Source organism: Rana temporaria (assembly GCF_905171775.1).
Source record: "Rana temporaria chromosome 2 unlocalized genomic scaffold, aRanTem1.1 chr2c, whole genome shotgun sequence".
In the NCBI taxonomy this organism is placed as follows: domain Eukaryota; kingdom Metazoa; phylum Chordata; class Amphibia; order Anura; family Ranidae; genus Rana; species Rana temporaria.
Window position 1 is genome coordinate 210,627 of NW_024404408.1, and position 19,510 is coordinate 230,136.

At 49.3% G+C, this 19,510-nt stretch overlaps 2 protein-coding genes and 1 pseudogene across 2 annotated transcripts in view; 1 reads left to right on the top strand and 2 right to left on the bottom strand.

The window, feature by feature from the left end:
• LOC120921548 (zinc finger protein 2 homolog) overlaps positions 1 to 9,672 on the bottom strand; it is a 60,803-nt gene extending 51,131 nt beyond the window's left edge. Inside the window, exon 1 of the mRNA XM_040334048.1 lies at positions 9,601 to 9,672. The gene's annotated coding sequence lies outside the window, so the exon portion shown is untranslated. The remainder of the gene's footprint in view (positions 1 to 9,600) is intronic.
• LOC120921543 overlaps positions 1 to 19,510 on the top strand; it is a 167,361-nt gene that overhangs the window by 135,010 nt on the left and 12,841 nt on the right. The window contains 1 exon segment of the mRNA XM_040334042.1: positions 1,606 to 1,700. Coding sequence (XP_040189976.1) covers positions 1,606 to 1,700 — 95 coding nt within the window.
• Positions 82 to 9,687, bottom strand: LOC120921550 (annotated as a pseudogene).

A 19,510-nucleotide genomic window follows, 5' to 3' on the forward strand; every position in this document is an offset into this window, starting at 1 on the left:
TAAACACGATACACTACGCCGCCGCAAAGTTAGGACACCCTTTCTGAATCCAGCTAAAAGCCTCCAATCATTTCTTTCCAGTTTGCTCACAAATTTGTGTTACTTTTTTTGAGAAGCATTTTATCTTTTCACTTCTTTCCTAGCTTGTGGGATAACATTGGGGCTGTGAAACTAATGGGATGCCCACAACTCCTTTGATACCCCTTATTTCAGAGTTTCCTCTCTGTAGCTGAAGCTTGTAAATCCTCTGGTGATAGATGATGCCGACATTAATGTAAAAGCTTTGTCACATTCAGAGCATTAAAATGGCTTCTCTCCAGTGTGAATCCTCTGGTGTCTGATAAGGTGTGACGTCTGTGTAAAAGCTTTGCCACATTCAGAACATTGATATGGTTTCTCTTCAGTGTGAATCCTCTGGTGGCTCATAAGGTGTGACTTACGTGTAAAAGCTTTGCCACATTCAGAACACTGATATGGTTTCTCTTCAGTGTGAATCCTCTGGTGTGTCATAAGGGTTGACTTCTGTGTAAAAGCTTTACCACATTCAGAACACTGATATGGTTTCTCTTCAGTGTGAATCCTCTGGTGTGTCATAAGGGTTGACTTCTGTGTAAAAGCTTTACCACATTCAGAACACTGATATGGTTTCTCTTCAGTGTGAATCCTCTGGTGTGTCATAATGTGCGACTTCTGTGTAAAAGCTTTGCCACATTCAGAACATGGATATGGTTTCTCTCCAGTGTGAATCCTCTGGTGTATGATAATCTGTGACTTACATGTAAAAGCTTTGTCACATTCAGAACACTGATATGACTTCACTCCATTATAAACCTTCTGGTGTGTGATACGTTTTGCCTCCATTGTAAATCTTTATTGCATTCCAAACAAGAAATATCTTCTGAAATGACTCCTCTTATGTATACATGGGTTGGACTTTACTGTAAAGTCATTGTCACTTCCAGAACACTGAAATGACTTCTCTCCTGTTCTCCTCTGAGGCGGGATCGATGTTGAAGAGAATTCAGAACAACATTTAGAACACGGATATGACTTGTGTCCTGTGTGAATCCTCCAGTGAATTGTGATAAAGACTTTCAGTGACTTCAGACACCCATATGGCTTCACTTCCCATGTGACTTTGTTGTATTGATGAAGTCCAACATGATAGAAAACTTGGTTCCTCAATCCACCTGTACAGAAACAAAAAAAAAAGTCAGAATTCTATAAAGTTATTATAAAGAATTATAAAGAATAAAGTTGTTTTCTTTTATAACATTCATTATTCAATGTATCTAATATATAGAAACAATATATACAATATTATTTTACCGAGGACAATATATTATTCCCATTGGCTGATAAAATGTACATTTTATTACAATTTCCAGCGGGAGAATCTCATTCAGAGAAATGTGCTGCATAGTGACGGAGGAATGTTCTTGGGTTCAGATTTGTGGGGACTTTAGGCAAGCCGCCTAAAGATCCAATAAAATTGCAGATTTAAATGCAAACCTCATTGAAATCAATAGGAGGCGAATCTTGAAAGTCAATTCTCTGCATTTTCAAAGCGATTAATTATTCCTAATGATCTTCCTCGCCCTTCAGAGATGTGGTGAGATCTTCCTCTCCTTTGATCTCAGTAACCCTGGAAATCCACAGAGACATTTCAGTGGGATAGAAGATCTCACCACGTTTATAAGGTGAATGAGTAGTGATATTTTCTATAAAGCTTTAGAAAGGAGGGTCATGTGTAGAAGAAAAGCTGAAGAGTCATCGCTCAGGTGTATTCTGGGTAGATGTTTGGTAAGTCTTTAAATTTCCCTCCACAAAGGGAATAGCAGATATTATATATATATATATACACTCCACTCTAAAAAAGTTCTGGAGCTTTTTTGGGGCGATTGTTGCACATAGGGCAGCCCAGTCAAAATAAATGGTCTACCCTATGTGTGACGAGTGAGTGCGGCTTGACACCTGAGTGACTCCATCCACTCCCTCCTATGTTCTTCTTTAAAGCTGGCCATAAACTATGTAATCTGTACAATGTCCTTTAGATGTCCCATCATCAGGTTGTATAGTGTATGGTGATAATTACAGAACCCAGGACACACTTCTCCTGATTACAATATTACAGCTCTATCCACATCGGCCGTTATCTGATCGCTCAGCTCCTGCACACTCTGCCAAATGAATGATCTATAGCTGTGTATTTAGTGAGAACAGTGATTACTGATTGCATAGAAAAAAGATGCACCTGATGAGGTGGGTGGAAGGGGGAGGGTAGATGGTGCAGGGTGTGTCCAGGAAGTAAAGGAGAAGTGATTATCCACTTAAGGACCAAGCTTCTTTCTGAGATTTGGTGTTTTTATTAGAAAATCAATTAGAACCCCCAAACATTATAAAAAAATAAATAAAAAATTCTAACACCCTAGAGAATAAAATAGCGGTCATTGCAATACTTTATGTCACACCTTATTTGCACAGCGGTCTTACAAGCGCACTTTTTTGGGGAAAAAAATATATTTTTTTAATTAAAAAATAAGACAACAGTAAAGTTTGCCCATTGTTTGTATAATGTGAAAGATAATATTACGCCAAGTAAATTGATATCCAACATGTCACGCTTCAAAATTGCGCCCGCTTGTGGAATGGCGACAAACGTTTACCCTTAAAAATCTCCATAGGCAACGTTTAAAAAATTGTACGGGTTGCATCTTTTGAGTTACAGAGGAGGTCTAGGACTAGAATTATTGCTCTCGCATGTGTGGTTTGAATACCGTTTTCATATGCGGGCGCTGCTCACGTATGCGTTCGCTTCATCACACACGCTCGGCGGGACGGGGTGCGTTTAATTTTTATCTTTTATTTTACCTTTTATTTTTTACACTGTTCTTTATAAAAAAAAAAAAGTGTCACTTGTATTCCTATTACAAGGAATGTAAATATCCCTTTGTAAGGCATTAGCTCGGTAGCGGGGGTGTGACCCCCTGGATGGGATCACTACACACTGAACGATACAGAGAAACAGCCGAAGACGGATGAAAACAAAGATTTTGGTTTATTCTTCCATCTTGCTGGAAACAAGTGCAAGCATCCAAACAGCATAAATAAAATCATGCTGTTTGCACAAGGATTTTTAGACGTCTTGCCTAAAGTCGCCACAAATCTGAACCCAAGAACATTCCTCCGTCACTATGCAGCACATTTCTCTGAATGAGATTCTCCCGCTGGAAATTGTAATAAAATGTACATTTTATCAGCCAATGGGAATCATATATTGTCCTCAGTAAAATAATATTGTATATATTGTTTCTATATATTAGATACATTTAATAATGAATGTTATAAAAGAAAACAAACCAATCGCGTGCAAAGAAATAAAACACATGGGGCCAGATTCATGTACAATGGCGCATCTTTGGACCGGCGTAGTGCATCTTTTTTACACTACGCCGGACCAGCGTGGAGAGGCAGGTAGGGTATTCACAAAGCACTTGTGCCTAACTTTGCACCGGCCTAACTTAATTTCCTCGGCGTAAGTGGAAGTGGGTGTGACCTTATGCAAATGATGTTCTGAACGTGGAGCAGTGATTTACGCCTGGCGTATCTTGAACGGAGCATGCTCAGTACGTTCGTTCCCTTCTGAGCATGCTCACAACTATGCCGGCCCAACTTACAGAGATGCGCCGGCCCAACTTACGCCCAGCCGATGCAAATGTACATCCAGTTTTATCCCCCCCCCCAGGGAAGGTACTTTTGCTGTGAGATGGCTACTCCCGTTCCCCACAGGCAGAGGAGGAAAAAAAAACTTTAACACCCAGGAGATGTCAGCCCTCATAACAGCAATGGAGACTTATGACCAGGGCCGCCATCAGGGGGGTACAGGCAGTACACCTGTAAGGGGCCCGGGGGTCCCCAGATGGGAACCCCCCCCCCCTTTTTTTTTTTTTTATATTTTTTTTAATATATTTGTAATTATATTTTTTTGATGGACAAGAAGGCCTGGCTTGCAGTCTCTGCTCTAATTCATTTCAAAGGTGTTCTATCGAGTTGAGGTCAGGACTCTGTGCAGGCCAGTCAAGTTCCTCCACCCCAAACTTGCTCATCCATGTCTTTATGGACCTTGCTTTGTGCACTGGTGAGCAGTCATGTTGGAACAGGAAGGGGCCGTCCCCCAAACTCCTCCCACAAAGTTGGGAGCATGAAATTGTCCAAAATGTCTTGGTATGCCGACGCCTTAAGAGTTCCCTTCACTGGAACTAAGGGGCCAACCCAACCCCTGAAAAACAACCCCCCACCATAATCCCCCCTTTCATCAAATGATTTGGACCAGTCCACAAAGCAAGGACCATAAAGACATAAATGAGTGAGTTTGGGGTGGAGGAACTGGACTGGCCTGCACAGAGTCCTGACCTCAACACCTTTGGGATCGAATATTCCGATGGACGTGTTTTGTCGTATAATCAAACAACTGTACGCTCCATCGGACAAAAGAGCAGAAAAACTACGTAGTTTCGTGAATGTTGGCTGAAAAAGTTCTGCCGTCTGTATGCAGAACAAGTTCACGGCCAGTGCCTTTCGGACAAAAATATATATATATATAATTATTATTATCATTATTATTATTATTAAAGGGCCCAGAGGTCCCGGATGGAAAGCCCCCTTTATTTCGTAATTTATTTTTATAAAAAAAAGGGGGGTTGCCATCTGGGGCCCTGGTGGCCTCTGGACCTTTAAGGGGGTTCCCATCCGGGCCATCCGGGCCCTCTCCAGCTGACTTGAGCAAGTCTGGTGCAAAGTTACCCCTGCTTTTATGAGGGGTAACTTTGCACCGGAATTTCCAGTTACGCTCACCGGCCCAGATTCAAGTAGAATAGCGCAATATTTGCGTGGGCAAAGAGCAAATTTTTTTCTCTGCGCCCATGCAAATATTGCGCTTTGCCCGCGATTCACGGAGCAGTTGCTCCGTAAATTGCGCGGGCAATATGCTAAGCAGCCGGGCGCAAGGCTGCCTATGGTAAATGATCCCGCCGGGGGCGGGAATCATTTAAATTAGGCGCGCTCCCGCGCCGAGCGAACAGCGCATGCTCCGTCGGGAAACTTTCCCGACGTGCATTGCGGCAAATGACGTCGCAAGGACGTCATTTGCTTGTAAGTGAACGTGAATGGCGTCCAGCGCCATTCACGGTTCACTTACGTAAACGACGTTAAATTTGAACGTCGCGAGCGGGAGGCGCAGCTATACTTCAGCATTGGCTGCGCCTGCTATTAGCAGGAGCAGCCTTATGCTAAAGGCGCCGTACGGAAACTCCGTACCTTGCGTAGGCAGGGCCCGCGCAACTTTTGTGAATCGGTGGTAGTATGCAATTTGCATACTACACGCCGATCACAAAGGCCGCGCCCCCTAGCGGACAACGCAAGAATGCAGCCTGGGATGTGAAGGCATAAGGAGGCTTATGTTTATCACATCCTAGGCTGCATTCGGTGTAACGAGGTTCCTGAATCAGGAGCACTCGTTACACCGGAGCAAGTAAGCACTTGCGCCGCGCAACTATGGTTGCGCGGGCGCAAGTGCTTCTTGAATCTGGGCCACCGGGAGTAGCCTGCGCCGGTCAAACGTAGTTTTGTGAATCGGCGTATCTCCCTCATTTGCATATTTAAAAACAAAAAACCATGGCCACGCCAGATCCGTCCAGTGTAAAGATCCACCCACGCCGCTCCGGCGTAGAAAAGTTACGTCGGTAGGAAGAAGTCTATTTTGAGGCGTATCTGGTTCTGTGGGTACGGTGCAGAGATACGCCGGTGCAAATCTGCACTTACGCCGCGCATCTATCAAAAAAACGGTGTAAGTGCTTCATGAATCTGGCCCCTGGAGTTTTACTTACACGTGATTGGATGATGGAAGTCAGCAGAGCTCCGCCCCATTCACTGACCCCTTGTCTACCAATGTACATTCTTTATCCTTCTGGTATTCAAGAGATTTATAGAGAAAAGAGCTTTGTATTATTCTCAGCCAGTGATTGGCCGTCATGTAGAAGTGATCGGGGCAGCTGGAGAACCAGCCAATCACAATACAGACAATGTGTCACCCCTCCCCCTTCTGTTCCCTGGCGTGTTTCGTCTGATAGGTCCAAGATGGCGGAACATTGATAAACCACTATAGCTTGTCAGGTAGGAGGAGCTTGGAGAACATCCCATCCCCCGATATCCTCTGTCATGAATGACAAGAATTGTGTCACCTCCGGGGTCACCGCTGTCATTCCTGACTACTGTAGCTGGTCATGTACAACACAATATATAGAGTAGAGGGGTCAGCACTATTGTAATGTACAACACGATATATAGAGTAGAGGGGTCAGCACTATTGTAATGTACAACACAATATATAGAGTAGAGGGGTCAGCACTATTGTAATGTACAACACAATATATAGAGTAGAGAGGTCAGCACTATTGTAATGTACAACACAATATATAGAGTAGAGCGGTCAGCACTATTGTAATGTACAACACAATATATAGAGTAGAGAGGTCAGCACTATTGTAATGTACAACACAATATATAGAGTAGAGGGGTCAGCACTATTGTAATGTACAACACAATATATAGAGTAGAGGGGTCAGCACTATTGTAATGTACAACACAATATATAGAGTAGAGGGGTCAGCACTATTGTAATGTACAACACAATATATAGAGTAGAGAGGTCAGCACTATTGTAATGTACAACACAATATATAGAGTAGAGGGGTCAGCACTATTGTAATGTACAACACAATATATAGAGTAGAGGGGTCAGCACTATTGTAATGTACAACACAATATATAGAGTAGAGGGGTCAGCACTATTGTAATGTACAACACAATATATAGAGTAGAGGGGTCAGCACTATTGTAATGTACAACACAATATATAGAGTAGAGAGGTCAGCACAATATTATAGTCATAGTGCCCCTTATACTGCTGGGCAGGGGGGGACAAATGATTTGGGTCTGTGGTCAGCAGGATGAAAACATTGGCCCGGATTCAAAGAGATTTGCACTTTTTTTGCGGAGGCGCAGGGCAACGATTTTGCCCTGCGCCCCCGCAAATTTGCTCTGCTGCCCTCGATTCACGGACCAGTAGCTCCGTAAATTGCGAGGGCGTGCCGGCAAAATTGCCCGGCGCTAGAGCACGCAATTAAAATGATCCCGTAGGGGGCGGGAATCATTTAAATTAGGCGCGCTCCTGCGCCGAGCATAGAGCGCATGCTCCGTCGGGAAACTTTCCCGACGTGCATTGCGGCAAATGACGTCGCAAGGACGTCATTTGCTTCCAAGTGAACGTGAATGGTGTCCAGCGCCATTCACGAATCACTTACGCAAACGACGTGAAATTCAAATTTTGCGACGTGGGAACGGCGGGTATACTTTAGCATTGGCTGCCCCTACTATTAGAAGAGGCAGCCTTACGCTAAACACGCCGTACGGAAACAACGTAACTTGTGTACGCAGGGCTCGCGCAACATTGTGAATCGTGTTAGTATGCAATTTGCATACTATACACTGAGCACAATGGGAGCGCCCCCTAGCGGTCATCGCAAGAATGCAGCCTAAAATATGCGTGGCATAAGAGCCTTATGCCACGCAGATTTTAGGCTGCAGTCGGCGTTACGATGTTCCTGAATCAGGAGCATTCGTAACCCGGCGCAAGCAAGCAATTGCGCTGCGTAACTATGGTTACGCAGGCGCAATTGCTCTCTGAATCCGGGCCAATGTTCAGCCATAGTGGTCAGTGGGAGGAGTCTGTTGTTACAGACAATGGTATCGGGGTACAGGGATGTGGGGGGTCAGACAACACACGGGGTATCACCTTCTGTTGTATATCCACAGAAATCACCCAGCACGCTGGCAGATTGTCAGGAGGACCCCCAAGTTCCCACCCCAGACAGGGGTAACAGCTGTATAACAGCGCACACACTCTATTATCCCACCACTGCCACACACATGACAAGGAGGGAAGCCCCACGGGAACTAGAAAACCAGGAGAGGACCTTGTTTGGTGGAGGAGGGAAGGAGAGGGAGATTATTGGTAGCCAGTAATACCAGCTGTGATAGACTTGGCACAGCCTGCAATACCTCTGACCACCACTAGAGGGAGACTCCGCCCATATCTAGCTGGCTGACCACACACAGGCAGATACAAATCTTACATACAATCTGAACTCTAATGCCCCGTACACACAAGCAGAATTTCCGCCAGCAAAAGTCTGATGTGAGCTTTTCATCGGAAATTCCGCTCGTGTGTACGGGGCATAAGGGTTGGGGGCAGTCTAGTAATCAGCACACACTTCTGGGGTTCCTCAGGCACCTCTACAAGCTAGAATCCTTGTGTTACTCCCTCTTCCTGCTCCCCATGTACACCCCCACACCAGACACATGACAGGGGGCAGTGAGGGGACAGGGGGGATTGGGGTGAACAGGGAGGCAGTTGGGGGGGGCAGGGAAGTAGACAGGGAAGTGGAGGGGACAGGTGGGCAGTGAGAGGTAAGTGGGAGGAAAAAATGCCCATTTTCTGTGGGGGGAGGGGTTGTTGTTATTTGATAAAATAAATAGTGATCACTGAGGAGAAATGTTGAAAATCTAAAAAAAAGAACATAGGTGCTCAGTGGTGGGACAGGGGAGCAGGAGGACGGAAATGGGGCATTGGGGGACAGGGATATAGACATTGAAGAGGGTGGAGACAAAGGGGTGGACAGAAGGGCAGTGTGGGGACAAAGGGCTGGAAAGGGGGGCAGTGTGGGGACAACGGGCTGGGCAGGGGGGCAGTGTGGAGACAAAGGGCTGGACAGAGGGGGAAGTGTAGGGACAGAGGGCAGGACAGGGGGCAGTGTGAGGGACAGGGTTTGACAGGGGGGTAGTGAGGGGAACACATAGGAGAACATGGGGCAGTAGGGGGTCACATGGGAGGACAAGGGGCAGTAGGGGGATAGAGTGGTGGATAGGGGGCAGTGGGGGGACAGAGGGGAGATGAGGCAGTGGGGTGAAACACAGGGCTGAACAGGGGGAAATGGGGGGACACAGGGGTGTACAGAGGGAATGTGGGGGGACACAGGGTTGGACAGGGGCAGAGGAGATGGATAGGGAGACAGTATTGAGACAAGGGGCAGGGGTAGGACAGAGGGGTGTGTAGAGACAGAGGGCTGAACAGGAAGACAGTAGTGGGACAGAGGGGATGAACAGGTGAGAAGTGGGGGGACAGAGGGGAGGACAGGGGGGCAGTGGGATGGACAGAGGGCAGTAGGGAAAACATGGGAGGACAGGGGGGCAGTAAGGGGTCAGAGGTGTGGGCAGGGGGACAGAGGTAGGACAGAGGGGTGGATAGGGGGCAAAGGAGTGGGCAGGGGGCAGTGGGGGAACATAGGGGGATGGGGTAGTGGCGGTAGACACAAGGCTTGACAGGGGGGCAGTGGGGGAGACACAGAGGTGGACAGAGGGGAAGTGAGGGAAACAGTGGTGTATAGGGGGCCAGAGGGGAGGACAAGGGGGCAGTGGAGAGGCAGAGGGACAGGAGGTCAGTGGGTGGATGGGTTGCAGTGGGGTGAATTAGGAAATTAATACCTGGCTGATGGTGTCCTGGTCTGGAGGTTGATGTGGATCTCCTCTGATGAGTCTTCTATGGTTGGGGTCCTCTCGGATGGTCCCTCTGGGCTCCTCTTCTATGGTCGGGTGACTTCTGACTCTTCCCAGCACGGTGACTGGACATGAAGGGGGAAATCTCTCGGCTTCTCTTCCTCCAGCTCACAAGTGTCCACAATCAGGGGAAAGTTCTCCTCCGTGTCCCCGATGGAAGATGGAGGCTTCTTGTCCTGGCTGAGAGGTGTGAGGGACGTTCTGTGTCTGCACTACGGATCTGGGAAGACTCCAATCACATTGTGAGCCAGCTTCCTCACAGGGGCTCCTCCCCCACAGATGCCTCAGGGCCATGCTGACTACAAACACAGTGTGGGGGAGGGGGGATCACAAAGAGGACCCCTCCTTCCATTCTCCTACAGATGCCTCTGAGGCAACGCTGACTACAAACACAGGACAGGGAGGGGATCACAAAGAGGACCCCTCCCCCATTCTCTGGGATGACACAATAGAATCTCATTCCAGATTGGTCATGTGAAGAAGGTTTGTTGGACGTTCTTCTGGTTAGTGGAGGGAAATGAACGTTGATTATTGAGCGCAGTGAGGAGAAGATTGGGAGGAGCAGGATGGGGAATTTCTCTCCAAGGAATGAATTTCTAGCAGTGAATGTGATTTTTATTCAGTAAATTCCATTCATTCCAAAATGTGATGATAAAAGGAAATGAAATGTTGATCTCCTTCTAAGCGCCATTCATCAATCCATGGTATGTAGTGAGAAGATTTCTCCTCCAATAATCTCTTGTGTAGGAGGAGCTTTCCCTTTCTTGTGTCCTCTTCCTTCCTCCCCTCATCACACTGGTGTCTTCAGAGAGATCCGGAGCTCTCACATCTCTCAGGACTCTCATATTGCACCCCCCGGGGGATCACCTCATACACTTCCATTTCCCTCCACTAACCATAAGAGAAGGAGATTGTACGATTGTATGGGCAGCTGAACAGGGCGATGTTCCCGATGTTCTATGACTTCCGTCACCATCAAAGAAAACAATGTGAGGTTGTATTGTTTGTGCCGATCGTTCCCACACCTTGTATAATATTACACGTGTAGCACTACCCCCGAAGGAGCTGCTGGGGAAACAGAGGAGGGGACAGGAGGTCAGTGGGTGGATGGGTTGCAGTGGGGTGAATTAGGAGATGGTCCCAATTTCACTATTTGTGATCGGTTTTCCAAAAAGGAGGTGAACCAGGATAAGATATTTTGGGTGGCACGTTACCTCTATCTTCTCGCTGTCCAGAGCGGTAAAGAGAGTCTGAAGAATTCCAATGTCCATACGATACTTGTCTCTTTCTGGGATTTATTTGTAGAAACTTAGTAGAAAATAAATTGGAGGGGTGGAAGGGTAAGTAGGTAGGTAGGTTCTTGCTTCCAGCCAAAAGTTCTCGTCACCACTCTAGCCAGAGTGGGTATTGCTCCCCCGGATAGGTCCCTCTCACTGGCCTAGCAGCCGGGATGGCTCACGGAATAAAGTCCAGTCTCTGCCACAGACCTTCCTTTATGAGGAGACACTTTTGGTCCAGAATCCCCTGACACAGGATTCAGCACCCGGATCTGAGTGAGTGAAAAATTTATATAGTGCTGCACATGCGAACTGAATCGCCTCTGGGTGCTTGTTTGTCCATTTCTCCTTTGACCTCAGAAGAGATGGGTCTTGATCTTTCTCCTAAAGGCCAAGTGGTTCTCCTCCAACCGAATGCTGCTTGGTAAAGCGTTCCATAGTCTGGGTCCTTGGACCGCAAATCTTCGTTCTCCTTTGGACTTGTATCTGGTTTTGGGTATTTGGAGTAGATTTTGGTTGGAGGATCGCAGAACGCGATTGGGGTTGTAGGCTTTTAGTTTTTCGCATAGATATTGGGGGGCATTTCCCAAAATACATTTATGTGTCAGATAGAGTGCTTTGAAAGTGATTCTGTCTTTCACTGGCAGCCAGTGAAGGATTCTCAGTGAGGGTGAGATTGATTCCCAAGGTTTTTCCCAGTCACAAGACGTGCGGCCGTATTCTGAATGACTTGCAGACGAGTGATTTGGTACTTTGGGAGTCAGAGGTAAAGGGCATTTGCATAGTCCAGTCTGGAGTTAACAATTGTTCCCACCACGACTGCTATGTCTTATTTAGGAATAAATGGAATAAGTCTGCGTAGTAGGCGCAGCAGATGGTGGGATCCGCTGACTACTGACCCTATTTGTGCATCCATTGTCATGTAGGTGTCAAAGATGACTCCGAGACTTTTGACTTTGGTGCTAGGGGTGATGATTTTGCCCAGAATGGGCGGGGGTATCCATGTTGTTGCCAGTTGGTTCTTACTATTGGCGTGAAACAGGAGAAGTTCTGTTTCCGAACCGTTGAGTTTAAGATAACTCTTTGTCATCCAGTTTTCTATCAAAGAGGCATTTCTCTACGCGGGGACGATTTAGGGCATTGGTGATGATCTTGGAAAATGATACTTTTTGGCCTTGAAAATGTCTTTGTGATATTTTTTGTTATTTCCTTGTAGATGGCGCGGTTTTCGTCTGTAGTGCTTCTTTTCCAAGCTGCTTCCGCTCTTCTGCATTCTTGCTTAAACAATGCCAGCTGGTCGTTAAACCAGCTGGAGTTGATTTTCCGGATGCAGGTTTTGCGTTTGGGCGCTACTACGTCGGCTGACTGTAGTAGAGCTGTGTTAATGGCATCCAAGGTTTCCGTGGCAAACTGGTGTGAATGGATTGTTTTTACTTTGTTCCCTAATGTTGTTTTGAAGAGTTCCGAATGGAGCTTCTTCTGCGATCTGGTCCAGTGTGTTGTCACTGGTTTTAGTGTTTTAGTCAAAGAGATATTTTTGGTAATCATGAATTTGATTACATGGTGGTCTGTCCATGGTAACGACTCATTTTCCAGAATTTTTATTTCTAGATCTTGTCTGAAAATAAGATCGAGCGTGTGACCAGAAGTATGTGTGGGCCCACATACTAGCTGCTGCAGACCTAGTCCTTCCAAGTGGTCAATGCAGGCGACGGCCACGGGATCCTGTGAGGAGTTGGCCCAAAGGTTGAGATCCCCAAGCAGCAAAAGATGTTTGCTGTTTAGTGTATAAGTGGACATGAACTCTGTCAATGATGTGAGAAGCTGCGATTTAGGACCCGGTGGTCTATAGCAGAGTAGAATATGGACGGTCTCCTGGGGGTTTCTTGTAGCTGTAGGGAGAGGGTTTCCATGAATGGAAGAGAGTTTTGAAGGACTGGTTTAGTGATCGAGAGGTAACTCTTATGGATCACTGCCAGGCCTCCTCCTCTTTGCCCCACTCTGTTTTCTGTTATTATGCGATAATTCTCAGGCACCAGTTCGTCGAGAATGGTGTTACAGTCAGTTGTGAGACAGCTTTCTGTAATGAAGAGGCAGTCTAAATCGCATTGTAGGATGAGATCATGAATTTCTGCTCAGTGTCTTACTGCTGATCTTGTATTGACCAGAGCGCATGATATGCACTTAGGTTTGGATAAGCAGGTGTAGTGTTTGACTGTCGTTCAGTCCTTAAGACTTTTTTGGTGGCGGCTGGTAATATTGAGGCCGATGGCTTTAGTCTCCATATGGTTGCAGCCGAGTAACTCAGTTTAGTCATAGTTGCTGGCGCACTGGGGGGCAGATGCCGATAAGGGGGGGGTTTTAAGTAAATGACTGGCGGGCGATTCACTGAATCCTACCTCCCTGGTTGATCCAGAGCAAGGCAAAAAAACCCTGTCCGTGCTATGCCAATGTGCGTGGCAGGGGAAAAAATTCCTTCCTGACCCCCCTATTGGGCGATCTGACGTGGCCCTGGATCAAGTACTGAAAGGAGTAGAAAAGGGGCGGTTTAGGCTGGATAATCGTGGGAATCCACACTAGGCCGCGGTTGAAGCCGCAGACTTTCCTGGCTGTGGATGCGGGTGCCACGAGCCCCTAGCAGGATAATGGCCTCGGTGGTATCTGTGAGGGGGGGGACCGGCTGGGGTATCGGCCGAGAATGGAGGACCAGGGGGGGGAGCCGGAGAGAACGGGGGGGCAGCCGGAAGAGAGCCGATGATTGCAGCCATGGATGTCAGCCTGTCAGCGAGTGGGGGGAGGGATGCAGCTCCGGGGTGTCTGGCGATGGCTGGGGGATGCTGCTGGGATCAAAGGGGGGGATTTATGTGCTGCTGGAGGTAGCTGGTGCGGCGTGCAATTAGGCCGCGGGTGAAGCCGCGGCCTTTCCTAAACCTGGCAGCCAGGAATCGTTCCACGAGGAGACGAGGTGGCGCGAGGGGCACCGCCGTGGCTTATCCTGAAAAGGATGGCTGTCAGCGGAGCTCAGGGAGGTGGGATAGCCCTGTGCACCAGGGGCTTACCTTTGCCGTGGAAGGAGGGATGAAGGAGGGAGCCAGGGGAAGGCAGATTGCAAAAAGTCGGCTGGAGCGAGCGGAGAGCTGAGGTTGGGGGTTGGTGTGCCTACGTGAGGACCCTGCCTGGCTGATTTAGTCCCTGAGGAGAGCCGACACGTGTTTGGAGCGTCCAGCTCTCGTTGCCCTAAGGTGAGCAGACTCGCAAGAGAGCGTCCTACTGCACCGCTAAGCTGGGAGAGACTGGGGCGAAGGTTGATCCTCAGCTTCAACAAACACTCTCAATCAAGGTGGTGTCATCTGTATTTTCAGACAGAGAGCTTGCATCAAGTCAGACACAAACTGATGGCCTTGATCGCTAATGAGCTTGGCCGGGAACCCCACTGTGAAGATTCCCAGCAAAGTATCAGCGACCTTGTCTGTCCGGAGGCAGGAGAGAGCCACCGCCTCTGGATAACGCGTGGCATAGTCTATAACTGTCAGGATAAAATGTTTGCCTGAACTGCTAGGGATGGCCAAAGGCCCAATGATATCCACCGCCACCCTCTTAAAAGGTTTTTCAATCACAGGCAAAGGTTTTAGCGGAGCCCTGTGTACATCCCCTACCTTGCCAACTCGCTGGCAGGTAACACAGGACCGACAGTAGTCAGCTATGTCAGTGAGCATCGTAGGCCAATAAAAGTTATGTATCAACCGCCCTCGGGTCTTAGTGATTCCCAAGTGCCCTGCTAGGGGAACCTCATGAGACACTTTTAGTAGCTGTCCCCTAAATTGACTGGGTACAACCAGTTGCCTACTACTTGTGTCAGCCTCATTCCCCTCTGCAGGAAAACCTTCTCTGTACAGTTTCCCTTTGTCCCAGTAGACCTTTTGTTTGCAATTCTCTGCAGGGGGCATTTTTTTGCATTGATACATGTCCCCTGGGGCAGGAGCCGGGCCCCCAAACACTTTTTATGCCAAAAACTTGCATATTAACCTTTACAATTAGCACTTTTGATTTCCATGTTCGTGTCCCATAATCTTTAGCAGTGTTCACACAAACTTTTTGCCTGTTCACATGTTCTGCTGAAAACTGAACCGAGGGGGGGGGGTGTGTTTGGCTCATCCCTAGTGCTTTCACACTGGGGCGGGGGCAGGAGCGGTAAAGTGCAGCTAGTTTTAGCGGGGCTTTAATGTAGTTTTAGCGACGCTATTCGGCCGCTAGCGGGCGCTTTTAACCCCTGCTAGAAGCCAAATAAAGGGTTAAAGTGGAGGTCCACCCTAAAAATAGTTACACCAAAATGCTACAAAAAAAGTGAAAACAAATGTTTTTACTTACCAGGAATAGCGGTTGCTATGCGGATCTTCCTAATCTGCCTCTTCCTAGTCCACGGCTGATCTTCATCCTCGCGTTGTCTTCTGGGGAATGGGGCGCGCTGCCTTCAGGGAACTGTGTGTATCCCAGAGAGCGGCCGCCCATTCATACAGCGCAGCAAGACTCGCGCATGCGCAATAGGAAACGGGCAGTCAAGCCGCAAGGCTCCACTGCCTGTTTCCCTTAGTGAGGATGGGGGCGTCAGGACCTGCCACGATCGAGAGATCAGCCTCGGGGGGGGCGACATCGCGGGCGCCTAGGACAGGTAAGTGTCCTTATTAAAAAATAAATTGCAGGTGGAATCCCGCTTTAAATGCGCCCTGCATGGGGAGCCGTTTTTCAGGCACTTTACTGGCGATATTTTTAGCCGACAAGCGTCTGAAAAACACTCCAGTGTGAAAGGGGTCTAAAAGTGATAAAAAAAATATTTAAAGGGGCAGTTTAAAAAAAAAAAAAACTATAATAATTATTTATATAAAAAATGTTGGTGTAATGTCTCCCTACATTGTAAAGCGCTGCGAAAACTGTTGGCGCTTTATAAATCCTGTATTATAATAATAATAATTAAAAAAAAGATTTAAACTTGAAAACAAAAAGTGGCAGAAAAAGCCCGGTCAGCAAGTGGTTAAAAGGGGGGAGGGGTTCTCTTTAGGTTGTAGTGAATGAGAAGCACATGGCACTGAATGACTCCAGATGTGAGTCCCCCTCCCCCTCTCTCTGTGTTTGTAGTCAGCATGGCCCCGGGATGTCTGTGAGGGAGGGGCCCTCTTTGTGAATATCCCCTCCCTGTCCTGTGTTTGTGGTCAGCATGGCCCGAGGCCTCTGTGGGGGAGGGGCCCCTGTGAGGAAGCTTGCTCACAATGTGATTGGAGTCTTCCCAGATCCGTAGTGCAGACACAGAACGTCCCTCACACCTCTCAGCCAGGACAAGAAGCCTCCATCTTCCATCGGGGACACGGAGGAGAACTTTCCCCTGATTGTGGACACTTGTGAGCCGGAGGAAGAGAAGCCGAGAGTTGGGAGAGATTTCCCCCTTCATGTCCAGTCACCGTGCTGGGAAGAGTCATAGAAGACTTATCAGAGGAGCCCAGAGGGACCATCCGAGAGGACCCCAACCATAGAAGACTCATCAGAGGAGCCAAGAGGGACCATCCGAGAGGACCCCAACCATAGAAGACTCATCAGAGGAGCCAAGAGGGACCATCCGAGTGGACCGCAACCATAGGAGACTCATCAGAGGAGCCAAGAGGGACCATCCGAGAGGACCCCAACCATAGAAGACTCATCAGAGGAGCCAAGAGGGACCATCCGAGAGGACCCCAACCATAGAAGACTCATCAGAGGAGCCAAGAGGGACCATCCGAGAGGACCGCAACCATAGGAGACTCATCAGAGGAGCCAAGAGGGACCATCCGAGAGGACCCCAACCATAGAAGACTCATCAGAGGAGATCCACGTCAACCTCCAGACCAGGACACCATCAGCCAGGTATTCATCTCTTACTGACCACTACTACCTTCCTATCCCCCTGGCGCCCCCCTGCTCCTCTGTCTCTCCAATGCCTCCTGTCTACCCCTATCCTCCTGTCCTCTCACTTTTCCCTGTCCCCTTATTGCCCTCCTTCTCACCTCACTATCCCCCTGTACCTTATCCACTCCACACCCCCCTGTCCACCTTCATGTCCCCCCATTTTTACTCTTTCTACCCACTGTCCCCATGTCCACCCCCTGTCTCCTCATTGCCTTTCCATCCATTGTTGCGTCTATCAAGCCTACTTGTCCATGTCCACCCCCATGTTACCCCATAGTACACTGAGCATCCCTTGTCACCCCCCCCCACTGCCTATTCCACCCCACTGTGTCCAGTCTTCCCCTCTACTCCCTTGTCCACCACATTGTTGCTTGTCCACCCACTGCCCCCAGTCATCTCCAATACACCCTCACCCCGTCTTTTACCTCTGAGCACTAGTGCCTCCTCTTGCTCCTCAGCACCTTTTCCCCCAGCGCTTCTTCTATGAGCGCCTTCAGTATGTTTCCTATTGTTCCTACTAATCTATAATGCCCAACATTTCCCCTCCGTGATCAATTTTTGTTTCCCCTCTGATCTCCCCCACATTGACCACAGATAGCGGACATCCCCCCTCCACTGTGACCACAGATAGCAGACACCCCCCATCCACTGTGACCACAGATAGCAGCCCCCCTCCACTGTGACCACAGATAGCAGACACCCCCCTCCACTGTGACCACAGATAGCGGACATCCCCCCTCCACTGTGACCACAGATAGCGGACATCCCCCCTCCACTGTGACCACAGATACCAGACACCCCCCCTCCACTGTGACCACAGATAGCGGACATCCCCCCCCATCCACTGTGACCACAGATAGCGGACATCCCCCCCCCCTCCACTGTGACCACAGATAGCAGACACCCCCCTCCACTGTGACCACAGATAGTGGACATCCCCCCTCCACTGTGACCACAGATAGCGGACATCCCCCTATCCACTGTGACCACAGATAGCGGACATTCCCCCCCTCCACTGTGACCACAGATAGCAGACACCCCCCTCCACTGTGACCACAGATAGCGGACATCCCCCCCTCCACTGTGACCACAGATAGCGGACATCCCCCTATCCACTGTGACCACAGATAGCGGACATTCCCCCCCCCCTCCACTGTGACCACAGATAGCGGACATCCCCTCCCCCTCCACTGTGACCACAGAGAGGGGACATCCCCTTCCACTGTGACCACAGATAGCAGACATTTCCCCCTCCACTGTGACCACAGATAGCGGACATCCCCCCTCCACTGTGACCACAGATACCAGACACCCCCCCTCCACTGTGACCACAGATAGCGGACATCCCCCCCATCCACTGTGACCACAGATAGCGGACATTCCCCCCCTCCACTGTGACCACAGATAGCAGACACCCCCCTATCCACTGTGACCACAGATAGCGGACATCCCCCCCTCCACTGTGACGACAGATAGCGGACATCCCCCTATCCACTGTGACCACAGATAGCGGACATTCCCCCCCCCCCTCCACTGTGACCACAGATAGCGGACATCCCCTCCCCCTCCACTGTGACCACAGAGAGGGGACATCCCCTTCCACTGTGACCACAGATAGCAGACATTTCCCCCCCTCCACTGTGACCACAGATAGCGGACATCCCCTCCCCCTCCACTGTGACCACAGATAGCGGACATCCCCTCCCCCTCCACTGTGACCACAGATAGCGGACATCCCCTCCCCCTCCACTGTGAACACAGATAGCCGACATCCCCCCCTCCACTGTGACCACAAATAACAGACATTCCCCCCTCCACTGTGACCACAGATAGCGAACATTCCCCCCCCTCCACTGTGGCCACAGATAGCGGACATCCCCCCTCCACTGTGACCACAGATAGCGGACATCCCCCCTCCACTGTGACCACAGATAGCGGACATTCCCCCCCTCCACTGTGACCACAGATAGTGGACATTCCCCCCCTCCACTGTGACCACAGATAGCGGACATCCCCCCTCCACTGTGACCACAGATAGTGGACACCCCCCCCCTCCCCTGTGACCACAGATAGTGGACATTCCCCCCCTCCACTGTGACCACAGATAGTGGACATTCCCCCCTCCACTGTGACCACAGATAGCGGAAATCCCCCCTCCACTGTGACCACAGATAGTGGACACCCCCCCCTCCCCTGTGACCACAGATAGTGGACACCCCCCCCTCCCCTGTGACCACAGATAGTGGACATTCCCCCCCTCCACTGTGACCACAGATAGTGGACATTCCCCCCCTCCACTGTGACCACAGATAGCGGACATTCCCCCCCTCCACTGTGACCACAGATAGTGGACATTCCCCCCCTCCACTGTGACCACAGATAGCGGACATTCCCCCCCTCCACTGTGACCACAGATAGCGGACATTCCCCCCCCTCCACTGTGACCACAGATAGCAGACATTCCCCCCCTCCACTGTGACCACTGATAGCAGACACCCCCCCCCCCCTCCACTGTGATCACAGATAAAGGGCATTTTTCCTCTCACTGAACACTCACTGCCCCTTCTCCACCATTTGCCCTCCTGTCCACCCCGATCCTGCCTGTCCCCCACTGCGCTCCTTCACCT